General features: G+C 48.0%; 1 protein-coding gene across 1 annotated transcript in view; it reads right to left on the reverse strand.

Annotated features, from left to right (window-relative positions):
- Positions 1-298: 298 nt before the first annotated feature.
- The window catches only part of KLF1 (KLF transcription factor 1), a 149373-nt gene continuing 137610 nt past the window's right edge, over positions 299-12061 (reverse strand). Inside the window, exon 3 of the mRNA XM_069604166.1 lies at positions 299-1299. Coding sequence (XP_069460267.1) covers positions 1124-1299 — 176 coding nt within the window. The 3' untranslated portion in view covers positions 299-1123. The remainder of the gene's footprint in view (positions 1300-12061) is intronic.

Raw genomic sequence — 12061 nt, forward strand, 5'->3', positions numbered from 1 at the left:
GATGCTGCTTTTAAAAAATAAATACATTTAATAAAAAAAGAAATTGTACAGCGTAAGAGGTCATCCACCATTTTGGATTATGCCCACCATCTTGCAATCAAACCAAGCACCTTTGATCTTGTATCAAAAACCAGCAACAGTTTTTTATATGGCTACTAAGCTACCAGTCCAAATGCATGGCAAAAAGAGCCAATCTGTTTAAACTACTTCTGGTGGCATCCGAAAACTAAACAAGTAGGCAGCCAACTACAACCTGCATAATAGTTTTTGCTTTTCAATAAATGCAGACAGGACACAGTTGATTTGCAAACAGTGCAATTTTAATCACAGTAAAGATTTTTGTATCTGAGCAGCCAAAAAAAAAAAGAAAAGGGAAGTGTGCAGGAAAAAGAGCCCCGGCTGAAGTGCCACGAGACATGACCAGCAGAATTCCAGCTTGCCCAATACAGGAAGTAGTGCATTCCCTCGTTCCATCTCCACAGCTGCAGGAAGTGCGTCATGAAAGCCACCGGCCCCGTTCATCCAGAGGAGGTAAAGAGGCAGAAGAAGGTGCCAGAAAGGATAGAATTCACATTGATCGCTTCTACCACTCCTCTTTTCACGAATGAAAAGCCGATAATCGTAAAGTACTAAATGCATGTAATCATGGCACTCTTAGACCAGAAATTGAATAACAAACACAGAAAATAACCCCAGCCAACAAGGTCTGGAGAAATAGCCAGAAGCTTCTGGATAGCTGCCTTCTTCAGCCATCATCTCCACAGACATCACGTGGAAGAACACAGGGTACATCAATGTATTGACCAACAACATCAGGTGTGAGAACATGTGAATCGACACATAGTTTCTTACCAGGGAATATCAAGTGCAAGGGGGTTAGGGGGGGTCTTTACAGGTAATGACGTAGTCAAGTCCTACACCTGCAGTTTGCTCAGGTTAGCCTCGGCAATTCACTGAAAAGTCCAAACTTGAAAACCACATTTCCTCAGCCTGCCCGGTCCCCATATCTTAGTTTCTCCATAAGAGCACCCCAGAGAGCAGGTAAAGCAAGAGAAAAGTCGTCCTTTGAGGTCCAAAGCACACGGCGGTCCCAGAGAGCTTGCCAGTTTGCAGCCCAATCCAGCTACTGGTGCCTCTTCATATGAAGTGCCAGGTGGTCGGAGCGGGAGAAGGTACGCTGACAAATCTGGCACTTGAACGGCCGGTGGCCCGTGTGCTTGCGGAAGTGGCGGGTGAGCTCATCGGAACGCGCAAACTTCCAGTTGCATCCTTCCCAAGTGCAAGGGTAGGGCTTCTCTCCTAGAGAACAGGAAACAAAAGGGGGTTTGAAGTGAGCGTGAACTAAAGGGGAACAGTTACACTACTTTACAACGAATCACAGTTCTTTATATAATCAAAGCCTAGTGGGGAGGGCGCTTTGCCAAATTATACAGCATTAAAATGGCAGGACTTGCCCTCCATGACAATTGATCCTTAAAGAGAAAAGAAGAAAAAAAAAATGAATAAATAGGCGGCCATTGTGCGAGCAAACTCCGATTCACTGCAATTCATGGAACCTAAAAGAAGGAAAAACAAAAGGTCATCTCTCCAGCCCTTTTCCACAATGTTTAGACCATCGAACGCCATCAAAGTTGTTGCATCCTTAACTGGAATTGGTTTTGCCCTCTAGCAAACATTTCAAAAGAACTCAAAAGAAGGCCCTTCAGCTCATCGAGCCCGCCTCATCTCCAGCCCTTTAACATGTGTTGCTTCATGCTACAGACCCTCCCCCACCTATTCCAAAACCACATTTAGGCTACTACTTGTGAGCCTTCTACCACTGGAGGAGAAAAAAAAAAAAAAGGGGGCCATCCCTGGACAACTGCACGCATCAAGAGACTGCAGAGGCTTAGGGGAGCTTGTGAAAGAGTCGTGCTTAAAGAGAAGCAGCATGGATTGAAAGAGGTGCTACTAAGGGGCCGTCTTTCAGATCACCATCAGTAAACATTGGCCAGATGCTAAATCCTGCTCTCCACCCTCCCAAACCTTCTTGCCTCTGCATTCACTTGCAGGACGACTGGGAAGAGCTGTCCATCTAGAGCCGGGGTGGCCCACCAGATGTTTCTACTACAACACCAGGATTCCTCACCATAGACTATACTGGCTAAGGCTGATGAGAGTTGTAGTCAAAAATATCTTGCGGGCCTAATGTTCCAGACCCTGATCTCTTAAGAGGCCGATGCAAGATTAGAAGCATGGCAGGGATTTGCATCATTAAGACCAGCGTCGGTCCCCTTTCCAATTAGCCAGTCCAAGTTGTTCGACGATCTGGGAATGCAACCCCTTCCCCCGGAAAGACTTCTTCGAAACACCATTAGCAGCCTGGAGCGGGGCACCAGCCAATCAGAATGCTGCAAATGTGCTCCATATTACAAACCCATACTCTGAGCAGCCAGAGGGCAGCTCTGCCTGTACCCACTGGCGTAATAGGGACCCCGGCAGTGTAAGGGGCCCTGCTAGCACATGTCCTGGGAAGGGGCCCCACTGTTTTCAAATTTGTAATTCACTCAGCATTCATAAAGACATTATTTCTGTAACGGAAATTTCTTTATGACGGCAGAGCAACTACAAAACTTTTTTTGAAGACTGTGGGCTCTCCCAACCAATGACATGGAAGACCCCAGGCTGGAGGCCTCCGTCATGGGGAGCCGTATGACTTCAAAAAGAAAGTTTTTGTAGTTACTCTGAAATAATTTCTTTATGACAGCAGAGTGACTTTCAACCCCATGACGTGTGAGTGTATGGTGAAGGGTGTACACATATGTATGGGTGGCTGGGCGTGCATATGGTGAATGGTGTGTGTTTGTGTTCAGGGGGCGCAACAAAACTTACATTTTCGGGGGCCTAATCCTTCAAATGTTGGGAGAGGCGCCAACTTCACGGGCGGTGGGGAAGGGGCAAACATTTGTGTGGAGGCCTCCAACTTATTTACACATTTTAATGAGACTATTATAGTGCAGCTTCAATGTTACAAGAAAGCACCCACTCATGGACTGCTGTGATAATGAGCAGTCTCCGGTTCCCGCTCTACCCTTTCAATCACTCCCCTGGCATGCAAGTACTAAACCCACATCACGATTTCAATTGGCTAAAAAAATGTGGCATTTGAATGCAGGTACTAACAGTGAAATGCTTTAAGTTTGTAATTGCTGGGTTAGTTCTTTGCTAGGCGCTTGTTAACAACGAACCCCAGGTGTCATTTAACATCTGTGTCCTGTTCTGTCCGGCAACTGCTCAGCCAGATTGCATCAACATAGCTCAAAATTTCAACTCAATGATGTCACACCGCTACTTGCGTTTAATGCCTTGATTACCTATTGATAATAGCCATTGCTCCTAGTCCTATTCTTACTAGTCCCTGTACTTGTGTAAGAGGCATTCTGTACACAGGTATTGGGAGGAGGTAGAGGCACATGGAGGTAATGCCCGACTTAGCTACCTGTAATCTTCATTACTCCTAGTTCCACTCTTCCTCATCCCAGTACTTACCTATGAGGCAAGGAGCCTCATTCGTGAGCTCTGGGACAATGAAGAGGGATGTGAAGGTAATTATGGGCCAAGGTGCTGATTTTGGAGGTTGGGGTAGGAGGGAGAGGGGATGTGTGGGGGCGGTATTGAGTGATCAATCATAAGGTGTGTCCGTGTCCAGGCTAAACAGGCATGATACGTGGTATTGGTGGCTAAAGAGGCATTTTGGTGCAGCCAGTCTATTCATTCCTCAGTTTGGTATGACTTTAACTGCGCATTTAAGCAGTCCTGCTAAATTTATTTACCGGGCTAGACTGGCATTTGGGTGCTGCCAGTCTAGCAGTTTCTTACTGCGGCATTGTATATTTTTGAGGGCATCTGTGATAAAATGATACAAGTCATTTATAACACGCCTGTACACAAGAGTTTCTAGGTGTGACAAGACAAGGGAGGGAAGATGGACAGATGACAAGATAAACAATCTTACTAGGCCTTGTGTCATTCAGATCATGCAAGTGCAGGAACGAGAAATGCAAGGGGAAAGGGGGGGTGCAAGGGAGGGGAGGGGAAAACAGGGCAGTAATGCACTGAGTAAGTGCAGACAGGGCAGCGCGGCTCTGGGTAGTGCAAGGAGACCAAGGGACTGTAGGGTTACAGTTGCAGCCCCTAAGTGCGTGGTAGGGCTGGAGGCAGTGCAAGGGTGACTGATAAAGAGCCTGGACTCAGTGAGACGTAGCCAAGCAACCAGTTGGTATAGCAAACCGGTGAGTCAGCAAGTGAGAGAGAGAAAGCAGAGGAGAAGAGGAAGGTTTTGAGCTGCTTCTGGAACTTCAGGTGGTCTTCTCAAGTTTGAGTGGCAGGGAGACCATTCCAGAGGGAGGCACCTACAGGAGCAGAGAAAGATCTAACCTCCCCCACTCTCTGCCTGGAGAAGCATTTAACCCTTAGAGAGTTGGAGGTCGCTGGGGAAGGGCTCGAGGAGGAAGGCATTTTGGAAGACAGCGTTGGATGTAGTGGGGGGCCCTGACCCCAGAAAGCTTGTGGACAATGCAAAGGGTCTTGAACTTGATCCTTGCAGCCTCCAGGAGCCAGTGGACAGGTTTCAGGGCTGGAGAGATACGATCCATGGGTTTGAGGCCAAGGATAAATCTTGCAGTTCTGTTCTGGATTGAGGAGTAAGGCAGATTGAGAAAGAGGCTGTTGCAGTAGTCCAGCTTAGAGAGAAACAGTGATCTGGAGACCGAGAGCTTCTGGGGCAAAGTGAGAAAAGGGAAGAGTCCCTTTGAGGAGGAGGAGCTGGTAGTAGGACATCTTTGCAACGTCTGAGATGTGAGGAGAGAAAGAGAGTGGAGTCGAAGATAACACCAAGGTTTTTTGCCTCGAAGGAAGAGGGCCCAAGGTGGGCAGCCAGAGTGAGAGGTGAAACGGGGGCAGGGGTCCCAATGAGAAGGATCTCCATCTTAATGGCATTAAGGCAAAGATCGTTGATGGCGCACCAATCCTTAATCACAGATAGACAGGAGTGGGAGAGGAGCCTGAAGGAAAGCAGAGTGTAATCTGCATAACACAAAGTTAGAGGAGAAGGTAGAGATCAGGTGGGCCAAGTAGAGGTTGAAAAACCAGGGTGAGAGGATAGAGCCCTGTGGAACGCCACAGGGAGAGATTTAGCAGAGCGAAAGGTACCCAGTTGGACCTGGGAGGGGGCAGTCCAAAAGGAAGGAGGTCAGCTACTCCAGGGCCTGATCCACGATGCCCAGGTTCTCATGTAGTCGATTGATCAGGATGGCATGTTTGACTGTCAAAAGTAGAGGAAAGATCAAGGAGTATTAGGACAGTAGGAATGCTGGAATCAAGGTTAGAGAGCAGATCTTCACGGGTGTTGTGAACAACTGCCATCCTGACTTTTTCGTCCTCATAAGACGTACTCTGCAGAATTCCGGCAATCACTCGCCCATCAGGCGCACACGTCTCTTTACTGTAACGAAGACGAAGCGGGGATACTTTTCCCCGCCCCCCTCATACGACCATTGGTTAGCCGGATCTCTGACTCATCTGCCCATCATTTGGGTTGGCACCACTCTATTGGGCCCCATGCGAGCCACACCTTCAGCTCCCATGTGCCTCCTATCCACATCCAGTAGGCAGACAGCGGCACACCAACATTGGCTAGCCCCCACCCACACCCACCCGCCACTCATCTTGGCCGGCACCGTTTGATTGGGCCTGATCCTCTGTTCTCTTTTCACCTAGGGCCCACTTCCGACTGTCCGTGTCCCGGTGGTACTCATTAACATTGGGAAGTCGACCGAGATGTTTTTTCAGCCTTTTTCCACTTGATGGTTTCCGGTCTCTCTTTTACTACCTTCGGACCAAGGACACATATGCGAACCAGGTAATCTCTCCGTTTGCTCCTGGTCCTACCGGATAATTCTCCGAGTCATTGTGCACTTGCCTACTGATGAGTTCTCTCACCACGGCATCTAATTATGGTTTCCTACCAATTACAGGTCTCTCTTTTCTGCCTTTGTTGTACGCGAATCACCTTTTGGACCCTCGACGGTCGGACTCTGCGACACCAGCCATTAGTACCCCACGTCCATTGGCTCACTTAGACAGCAGCCCTTTTTAAGTAAGCATTTTTCTTCATTATTCAGCCATTCCTGCCCGGTCCTGTTGCACCCCCGGCTCCCTCCGGCGGGTGGGTGACACACAGGGACCCATGCATCACTCCTCCAAAGGGGACCCAAGGCCACAATTTATATTCTCTGCCCCCTCCCCGGGGGGAGACGCATCGGAATTACTTCCGAGTTCTCCCCGACTCCGTGTGAGGATTAATGAGTTTGTGGCCATGAGATACATCTACAGACTCGACTATTATCGTTGTCTGTTTTTGCATTTGTGCTTTACGCTTTACATGTAACAGGCATCCTGTACTGTCCCGCCTCCATGGTTGATCCATTCTCAAGTTTCAATCGCAATTTGTCTTTCAGATTCACTCCAGTTTTTCCCCCCCCTTTTTGTTTACAGGGTCTTGCCAAACACTGCCCTGATGAAGGCGGAGGACAATCCTTTGATATGAAAAACACTTTCTTCTTGTCTTTATCCAATCCTGTTCCGCCGAAACGCTTTTCTTCTATCAGAGGGGAACTACAGGTCCTTCACAGCATCACCTGTGGACACCAGGATCTCTCTCCTTTTTTTGCCTATGTGACATGTATCCATTAATGGGACCATGTCTTTTCTGTTAAACATGCATCTAATTTTTTGCTTCCCCCCAAAGCGTTGGCAGACCCCATTCTCATCCCTGAGTCCTTGGGGATTGATTCAAAACACTGAAGAATATTCATTTTTGAGTTTCTATAATTTCAAATAGAGACAGTATGGTACTTATCACTATATTTACTCTAATGTTTTGCTATTTGATCTATTCCAATACTCTAGTGATAAATAACTGTTGTTTTGCTAATAGGAAAATTGTCGTATGTATTTTTATGTATGTCTTCTTTTTGATGCACTAATCCTTCTCCTTTTTTTCCCTTTGTGTTAAAATTGTCATTCTTTATTTCCACAAATGGAAGATTTGTATTTATGTCTTCAATTATATATGTACCTCCAAGTTGGTTTTTATTATATGCACCAAGTTGTGATATAAAAGTTTCTTTTCTAAAAAACCTTTTTTTGTTCCATTATTGTGGAAGTTTCCAGCACACCTTCTGTGCATGTAAATTTTGATAAATTATCAAGACTATATGGGTTGAGACCAGGTGAACCTTTCCAATTTATTTAGACTTCACAGTAGCCAACCCAACACATACCAGTATCCTTTCTTTCTTGTTGAGATCATATACTTTGCCTCCCACTGGTATGTGAACCCACGGGGCTAATCACTGTGGCCACGATGTGGCCCATTTATGCATAGACAGCACTGAAGCCAGACTGATGGTCATGGAGACAACCAACAGATTCAGTGTGGAGAGTAAGCTGGGGGATGGGCAGCTTTTCCAAGAGTTTGCCCAGGAAAGGGGTGTTGGAGATTGGGTTATTGTTTGCTGGGCAGGAAGGATTGGCAGATTGCTTCTTGAGGCGTGGGTGCACAAGGGAGTGCTTAAGGGGAGAGGGGAATGTTCCAGTGGCGAAGGAGTATCAGGAGAAATCAGCCAAGGCTGGAGCAAGGTGTCAATATGGTCCTTGATGGTTCTGGAGGAGCTGGAACGCACCTGTTTGAACGATACTTTCATAGACCAAACTGGTCTAGAAACCTTGTCAGATGTCAGAGAAAGAGGAGAAAGGAGGAGGAGAGGTAGAGTTGTCCAAAGGGGGGGGGGCGGGGGGGGAGAGAAAGGGAGAGGAAGAGGAGATGAGGACAGGCTGTCCTGAGTTTTAGCAGAGAAGTGAGATGACATAGCCATACAGAGGGCCTGGGAGGGAACAGGAGAGGTAAAGATGCCAACAGGATTGACCCATTCCTTGCAGACTTGAAAGAGTTTGGCCGTGTAATTCGAGTCCACAGAGACGCAGGCTTGAATGTGTGCTCTCTTCTTGAGGAGTGTCATTGCTTTGACTTGCATTTTGGTGCAACCAGTCTAGGTAGGTCTAAATGTGGCCTGGCATGCTTTACTGTAATGTTATTACATGTCTACACTGGTCTACATTGTGCAGCCAGTGGGACAGGTTTTCAATGTGACATGGTGTTTTAATAGCAAAGCATTAATGTTCCTTTGCACGGTTGGTGACTTGCATGTATTGGATTGGGGTTGCCCTACAAAACAATGCAAGCACTCTGGTGATTTAGCCAATTTTTCTCAGAAAGTGTGCTGTATATTGCACTAAAACATTTCTATCTTTCTCCTAGTACAGTGTGGTGCATGCCCCTTCAGCAGCACGTTTGTGGGCATTGTGCAAGCGTGATGATCTAGGCTGGCCCAGAGTGTGGCATGACCCGTGATTTGTTGCAGAGTTAGGGGGTGGAAGGGCGCAGCATGGCTCGCCGGGGGGGTGGCACATTTTGTGTTACGCCACTGCACCCACTGCCCCTTATTCTCATCAGCTACCGACACTTAACACCTCCCCCCCCACCCACACTGCAGAGATCACACGCATACTAAAAGCTCTTTACAATCTAGGATTGGAGAAAAAGACAATAGATACAAACACACCCCCTTAGGCAGTGATACCTACAGGTGTGCCTTCCTTCCAAAATCCATTTTCAGTGTTGATGGCGTCCAGATCACAAACTTGAAAAACAGACTGGTTATTAAAAAGCACCATTAGCACACGTAGGTGCTAATGGCGATATACACCTCAGCAGCTTGGACTTGAATTAAGTTGGTGGGTAGTTACTGACAGGGGCAGCCTGCTGCCAAGGTACATATCGCCACATTACAAAGTTTTCAAAGCCAAAGACAGAAAGGGGGTAATTAGGCTGGGCGACATCCTGTGTTCATATTAGACCGCGATGCATAGATGGAAAAAGCATTTTCACACCGCTTTTGTTTTAGAAGGGACATTCTGCAGACTTAAAAAGGCGGCGGCAACTTGGCAGGGGAAGTAACAGTGGAATGGATGCAAGCTTGAAGCTACTTCATAGAAAGGCAATTTCAGAAGCACCTCTGGCCCCACACGCAGCTCCCCAGGAACGGGGGCCGAGTAGCATTTATCTGTGTAACCCCATTGTAACATTGTAGGGGAAGCACAACACACCTGCTTTGTTTAAGCACAATCTTAGCACACATCGCTGGGCCGCCCAGGACCTTAAAGGTTTGACTATCCAGGGCAGTAATTCCAGTGGTGTAAATCCAGTCTCTCGATTACATTTCCATAAACGATCCCAGCACGACTCTCAAATGTTGGGACTCGTGGCTGCTTGCAAAGTCAAATATCCAGTAAACCAAAGTTCTAATCAGAAGCGCTCCTTGAGACCTTCTCTGGACACTGCAGAAGTTTAACCTGGTCACCATTTTGGGTGCCACCCCACAAAAGGGAATAGTTTCTTACCTGTAACTCCATTTCTCCAGCATTGGTATCTTTCATGGACTCACATGCTTAGAATATTCCCCGTCGTCAGACTGGGACCCCTCGGTACATATATAGCCTTTTCCTATAGGAAAACTTCCGACACTTTTGTGTCCTATCTATGTCCTTTTAGGACCCGCCTACGCATGCTCCGCAGGCCGTCCCAGTATAAGAGGCCCGCCCCCGCAGTTCCCCTTCAGATTTCGGCCCCTCCAAAGTAGGAAGGGTTAAACTTATCCATCACATACATTGCAGTCCCGGGGAGGCTTGGCGGGCGCATGTGAATCCATGAAAGATACCAATGCTGGAGAAATGGAGTTACAGGTAAGAAACTATTCCCTTCTCCAGCATTGGATCTTTCATGGATTCACATGCTTAGAATAGATTGTATAGCAGTAACACTTGAGACGATGGTGAGAATGCAATGTAACGTACCCTCACCGTACTACTCAACACATATGCACAGCAGGAATAAGTTTACTCATATAACCTTTCCCCCCAAAAGTATACTGTCATCAAAGGTAGAAAACACTCCCCACAACGTGGAGCTTACCTTACTGAAACAGATGGCGCAGGACAGCTCTTCCCATCTGCACCTCATCCGCATGCTGCCTGGCAAGGCAGTAGTGGCGGGTAAACGTGTGGGGCACTGACCATGCCGCAGCTTGGCATATGTCCGTCAGCGGAATTCCGGCCCATAACGCTGTTGAGGATGACATCGACCTTGTAGAATGGGCTCTAGGATGTCTTTGCAGTGGCCTTCCGGCCTTAGAGTGACAAAAAGCAATCGTCGACGAGACCCATCTGGCCAATCCCTGTTTCGAGATTGCTTTACTTCTCGTCGACGGACCATATGCGGCGAACAGTTGCCGAGTAGCCCTGATGTCTTGTGTGCGATGTAGGTAGAATTTCAGAGCCCTCTTAACGTCCAGGGTATGAAGAGTTTTTTCTGCTGCCGACGATGGAGTGGCGAAGAAAGTAGGCAGAACCACGGATGAGTGTTTGTGATATACCGTCGGAACCTTAGGGACGAACGTAGGGTTAGTTGCCAGGACTACCTTGTTCTTAAAGAATCTTAGGTAAGGCGGGTCCACGACCAGCGCTTGTAGTTCCGATACACGTCTGGCTGATGTGATAGCTATCATGAATGCCAACTTCCATGAAATGAATTTCATGTCGGACGTGGCCATAGGCTCGAAAGGCGGTTTCATCAAGCCTGCCAACACTGTGTTGAGGCTCCACGCCGGGGGAAAACGTTTCACCGGGGGAAAAGCTCAAAATAAACCCCGCATGAAGTGTTTCACCAGTCTGTCACTGAATAGAGGAGACGACTGCCTCTTCCTTGTGAACCTCGAGATGGCTGCCAGGTGTACCTTCGATGAGGGGGACAATTCCTTTTTTGCTAAGAGGAGCAGGTAAGGTAGAACTTTTTCCGGCGTCACCAACAATGGTTGTAGGTCCCGCTGTTTTCTACACCATTCACAGAATCTCCGCCACTTATAGTATTAGGATTTGTTAGTGGAAGGGGCTCTAGCCGCCTGTAGAATTTCTTGGCACTCCTCTGAAATGTCTAAAGCCCCGAATTCCGAGAAGTCAGGAGCCAGGACGTAAGGTTGAGACTGTCCGGGTCGTGATGCCACACCGTGCCTCTGTCCCGGGATAGAAGGTACTGGACTTTCGGAAACGCTATGGGATGTTCCAGCGATAGATGGAGGAGGTCTGAGAACCACGGTTGCCTCGGCCAGTATGGTGTCACTAGAATCACCCGGCAATTGTATCTGCGTATCCACTGTATTGTTTTCCGTATGAGGGGAAACGGGGGAAAAGCATAGAGGAACATGTCCGTCCATGGGAAGGAGAACGCCTCCCCCACCGAACCCTCTTGGGGCCACCTGCTTGCAAATTTCTCGCATTTCTTGTTTTCTTTGGTCGCGAAGGCGTCCAGAGGGGGGTGGCCCCATTTCTCGAACACTTTCTTCAAGTGACCCGTGTCAATTTCCCACTCGTGTATCTGGGCCATGTTTCTGCTGAGGGAGTCGGCTTGGCAGTTCCTCACTCCTGGAAGGTGATGAGCCACGAGGGAGATTTCGTGCTTCGATGCCCAATGCCATGTTTTCTGGGCTTCTATGGAGAGAGTCCTTGATCGCGTCCCTCCTTGTTTCCTCAGATAAAACATGGCTGTTGTATTGTCGGTCAGTATTCGCACTCGCGACCTCTTGATGTGTGGTAGGAACACCTTCAAGGCCCATCGTACCGCTCTGAGTTCCAGTACGTTTATGTGTAGGAGTGACTCCGTTGGAGACCAGCGACCTTGCGTTTGGAGAGCACCCATGTGCACTCCCCATCCGGTTAGAGATGCATCCGTAACTATGGTGCTCTGGAACTCCGGCTCCTGTAGGGGCACACCTTTGTTCAGATTGTGGGAACTCTGCCACCACTGAAGGGTCCGAAGTAGCTTGTCGTCGACGGTTATCCTGTCCGACCACGATCCCTGAGCTTGTGTCCATCGGTCTGCGAGGAATACTTGGACTGGCCTCATGAA

Source organism: Ambystoma mexicanum, chromosome 3q, assembly GCF_040938575.1.
Source record: "Ambystoma mexicanum isolate Mex_15411 chromosome 3q, UKY_AmexF1_1, whole genome shotgun sequence".
NCBI classification, from domain to species: domain Eukaryota; kingdom Metazoa; phylum Chordata; class Amphibia; order Caudata; family Ambystomatidae; genus Ambystoma; species Ambystoma mexicanum.